This window comes from Orycteropus afer, unplaced genomic scaffold, assembly GCF_000298275.1.
Source record: "Orycteropus afer afer isolate SDZICR_OR568_19922 unplaced genomic scaffold, OryAfe1.0 scaffold00338, whole genome shotgun sequence".
Classification (NCBI taxonomy): Eukaryota; Metazoa; Chordata; class Mammalia; order Tubulidentata; family Orycteropodidae; genus Orycteropus; species Orycteropus afer.
The window spans coordinates 2063574-2068254 of NW_006921925.1; the positions used below are offsets into that span (position 1 = coordinate 2063574).

Below are 4681 nucleotides of genomic sequence, written 5' to 3' on the forward strand. Positions count from 1 at the left end.
AAGGTTGGGCAATCCTACTTCCGTAGTGATAACTGCCTTGGAAACCCAAGGAGGGGTCGCTATGAGTCGGGGCCGACTCGACGGCAAATAACAACATAACAACCTTTATATAACGAAAGGTAGTCCTTGGACGGTACAAGCAGTTAATGTGCTCGGTTGCTAATTGAAAGATTGCAGCTTCTAGTCCAATCAAGGTTCCTTGGGAGATTGAGATTGGAAGCCTTTGTAGACCCAGTTGCACCAATGAAGTGTTTTTTTTTCTTTTTTTTTTTTCTCTGCCCTCTTTCCTTATCTGCTAATCTCCAGCAGCAGAAAGCAATGAACTTGGCTGTGCTGGCCAGGAGGGCAGTGAGTACTGTTGGCGCAGCAGAGCTCCAAGTCATTCTTTGGAAAATCTGTGAACACTAAGAGCAGTGGGAATCTTTAAGAGATTTCCAATAGGTGTTGTCAGATTGGCACTGTCATAAAAAGCTGAAAGAACAAAGAAACATTCTTAAATAGTATGCATGAAACTAATTTGCCAACCGAATGAAATAAAAACATGTCCTGTGATAAGTAAAAACAACAATAAAGCCAGATGAAAGTCTTGAATTTCTGACTTCTATTAAAAGGAATGCCACAGATTATGAGTTGCAAAGTATCCAAGAGCATTACCAGGGTAGATAGCTAAGTATGCATTGTGTTAAAGGTGGGGCTTTTATTCCTATTTGAAAATGAAATCCAGGGACTCATGGTTTGTAAAAGACCTCTTCTGCTTCCTGCAACCTTCTACCATTTCTTTAATCACATTATGATTTAAAAGTCTTATCCTTGCCGAAGAAGTAGATGAAACACGTGTAGCAAAGTGTGGGTTGGATGAAATGTACCAGTATGGACCCAGAAGGATATCATGCTTAGTAAAGTGGAGGGTCAACAAAAAAGGGGACGATCCTCAATGAGATGGATTGACACAGCGGCTGCAACGATGGGCTCACGTATAACAGTATTGTGAGGCTGGCGCAGGACCAGGTAGTGTTTTATTCTGTTGTACATGGGGTCACTATGAGTTGGAGCCAACTCGATGGCACCTAGCAACAACAACAAAAGTATACCAAGAGTTCCTGTGTGGTACAGATGGTTTCATGATCAATTACTAGCTGAAAGGTTGGTAGCTTGAACCTCTGAGCAGCTCCTCCGCAACATACCGGGCAATCTGCTTCCAAAGGTCACTACCTTGAAAACTCTATGGAGTCATTCTATTCTGCCCCCAGAGGCTCGCCATGATTAGGAATCTACTAGATGACAACTAACAACAAGATATAACAAAGATTATGCAGATGGCTCAAGGCCGGGCAAAGCTTTCTTCTGTTATACATAAGGTCACCTCAGTGAGTCAAAGGAGTCTACCCAATGGCAAGCAACAGCCCTGGTAGCAAACTTTTTTTTCTGAACATTTTATTTCTGTTGTTCTAGGTCCTTGCAGCAGAAGGAGAAATGAATGCTTCCAAATCTCTCAAATCCGCCTCCATGGTGCTGGCGGAGTCCCCTATAGCTCTGCAGCTGCGATACTTGCAAACCTTGACCACTGTAGCCACGGAGAAGAATTCCACTATTGTGTTTCCGCTGCCTATGAATATACTCGAGGGCATTGGTGGTGTTAGTTATGACAACAACCACAAGAAGGTTCCTAATAAAGCCTGAGGTCCCCTGCATGTAGCCAGTCCCGTGCTTAGGGAGTCGCATCTATATCCAGCAGCACCCAGCAAGCAGTTAGAGTAGGTGAGAACACAACACAATTCAAGTAGGGTAACTCCACAGCTGGCATAGTATCAGCAAGGAAGCGCTAGAGAGGCTACGAGAACACAACTGTGAAAACAAGGGCTATGCACTACTTTCCTTTGTAAGCGCATAAACACTTTTGCAATATTCTTGTAATTCATTAAAGTTGTCTCTGACTTATAGCAGGACAGTATACAGTAGGGAGAGAAGAGAAAATCTCTGGGTGATTGTGACTAGATTTCAAAATTACTTTTTCATTGTTTAAGAAGCACTTCAGATAACTTGTAAAATAACATAGATCTTATATTTAACTAAATATTTGCTTTATCATTCTAAATTACTTCCTAAATTGCCTATAATTACAAAAACAATTTTAAAAGAGCCACATAATGACTTAAAATATGATTGATGTTGTTGTTAAAGACAAATAGGTTACCAAGGCTTCCAGCTGCAAACTTACACAGGGCACGTTGCCCTCAACTCACAAGCCTGGCTTTCTTGCTGTATGTCTTCCTGGCAGGATTGTTGGCCAATTCTCAGCCCCTGAGCATCTTGTCAGAAGGGGCACAGGGCACAGGAAGGGCAATTTATTTTTTGCAGGTGAGGGTGCTTAGAAAAGTCTCATTGGTTGAAATCATTGGGGAAAATCGTCCTGTGGATTTCATGTTTTCACTCTTGTTATTCACAAAAGCCACAGATAATTGAGAATTGTTTGTAAACTCTACAAAAAACAAAACAAAACAAACCCCTGTTAAAAATAAAGAAGCCATGGAAGATGGATATGTTTTAAAAAAATGTGTTTTGCTGGAGGTTATTCTGTTGCCAATGTGCAATTTCCTTTTGGGATCAGTTTTGTGTAAAGAGCTAGAATTCTCTTTAAGCTGCCATTTATTGCATGTCTGCTACGTGTTATACTGTACCCAGCCCTGTATGGAGTCTAAAAATTATCCCCCCCACCCCCACCCCCTTTTTTTTTTTCATTTTTACAGGTGAGAAAGTGATGTCAGGGGGTTAAATAACTTAGCCAAGATGCCTCTTGTTTCTATGTTTTGGACTAGGATTAAAACCAGATCTGACCTTAAACACCATTAAGAGTTTTGGGGAAGGAAAGGGATAGAAGGCAAAAAGAGAGTCCCCCATTCCTTTTTTCCTTCAATACCAAACTCTGAGGTTTGGAAACTCCAAGCACCCCTGCAGCTTTCCACTGTATCCAGGACTCTGAGAGCAAGCACACATGTACATACACACTAATAGATACCTCACACTCTTTCCAACATTCCACATGCACTCCCCACATAACCTCCTATCCCCACACATATGCCTCATCTCTGCTCACATCACCCCCATGTACTGCTCTCAAACACACTCTACCATCAACAGCTATGTGTTGGCCCCTGACTCGTGGTGCCATCCAGTAGGCCCCTGACTCGTGGTGACTCCATGAACAAGGGAGTCCCTGCTTCGTCTTGCTCCATGCCCATGATGACTTATAGATGGGACCATTGTGATCCAGAGTGTTTTCACTGGCTGATTTTCAGAAGGAAATTACCATTTCTTTCTTCCTAATCTGTCAGTCTGAATCTCTACTGAAAACTTTTAGCATCACAGCAACCTGGAAGCCTCCACTGACAGTGGAGGTGCATTGGTTGAGAATTCAGTCCCCTGCATGGGGGGTGAGAATTCTCCCATGGACCTACCAGTGTCTCACAGTATCTACATATAAATGACTTCAGTTTCTTTAAAAAATATGGATCACTCTCTATCTTTGGTAACCTATTTTTTCATGAAACTATATCAAAGTTGTTATGAATTTTGGAAAATCTACAGATTATGAATCTTGTAATAGGTCATGATTCTAACATTCCATTTGAAAAATAGACTTTATTTTTTAGAGTAGTTATAGGTTTACAGAAAACTTGGGCAGAAAGTACAGAGAATTTCTCATATCCTCTCCCTCCTGCACACAGTTTCTCCAATTACTAACGTCTTGCATTACTGTGGTACATTTGTTACAACCAATGAATCAGTACTGATACATTATTCTTGTATTGATACAATACTGCAGTTCTGATACTATATTGTATTATTAATTGAAGTTTATAGTTTATATTACGGTTCACTCTGTGTTGTACAGTCCTGTGGGTTCTGACAATATGTAATGTGTCCACCATTACATCATTCAGAATAATTTCTTTGCCCTTAAAATATCCTAGCCTCCACTTATTCACCTCTCTCTCTTCCTCTTGAGCCCCTGAAAACTACTGCTCTTTTTACCCTCTCTATGGTTGTGTTTTTTCCAGAATATCATATTTGGAGTTCTACAGAATGTAGCTTTTGCAGACTGACTTCTTTCACGTAGCAATATACATTCCAGGTTCCTTCATGTCTTTTTCTACCTTGATAGTTTATTTCTTTTTACTGCTAAACAATACTCCGTTGTATGGATGTACCAGTTTTCCTAGCATTCATTTTTAACCCTTTCAAGACCAAATTGTTTTCTGCTTTGAATATTTTGTTGAAGCCATATTTTTTCAGTAACGGAAGGCATTTTGAATGAAGTGGAAAAATATTTTTTGAGGTAATGTGGATTTTGATACAATCATTGGGAAACATATGTCCTGAGGGATCTCTGGTACTGGGGTTGCTGGGATGAGGTTTGTTTCTTCAGATTCATGTACAGGCCCCCACCAGATGGCAGTGCACACTGAAAATGGGATAGCAGTTCTCACTAAACCCCAGAGGTAGAAAATGTAGGTGGGCACTATATGACCTATGAGTCATGCGAAAGGGTTAACAAATTGCAGTTCAGTTTTTTTTTTTTGTAAATGCAGTTACTTTTTTATAATGTATTTTATTGAAATATAATTTATGTATAGTGAAATACACAAAACTAAAGTGACATAGATCAATGCATTTTTTTTTT

General features: G+C 40.2%; 1 protein-coding gene across 1 annotated transcript in view; it reads left to right on the plus strand.

Moving 5' to 3' along the window:
* Positions 1 to 1680, plus strand: part of STOML3 (stomatin like 3) — a 24219-nt gene extending 22539 nt beyond the window's left edge. Inside the window, exon 6 of the mRNA XM_007952447.2 lies at positions 1453 to 1680. Coding sequence (XP_007950638.2) covers positions 1453 to 1680 — 228 coding nt within the window. The remainder of the gene's footprint in view (positions 1 to 1452) is intronic.
* Positions 1681 to 4681: the final 3001 nt, after the last annotated feature.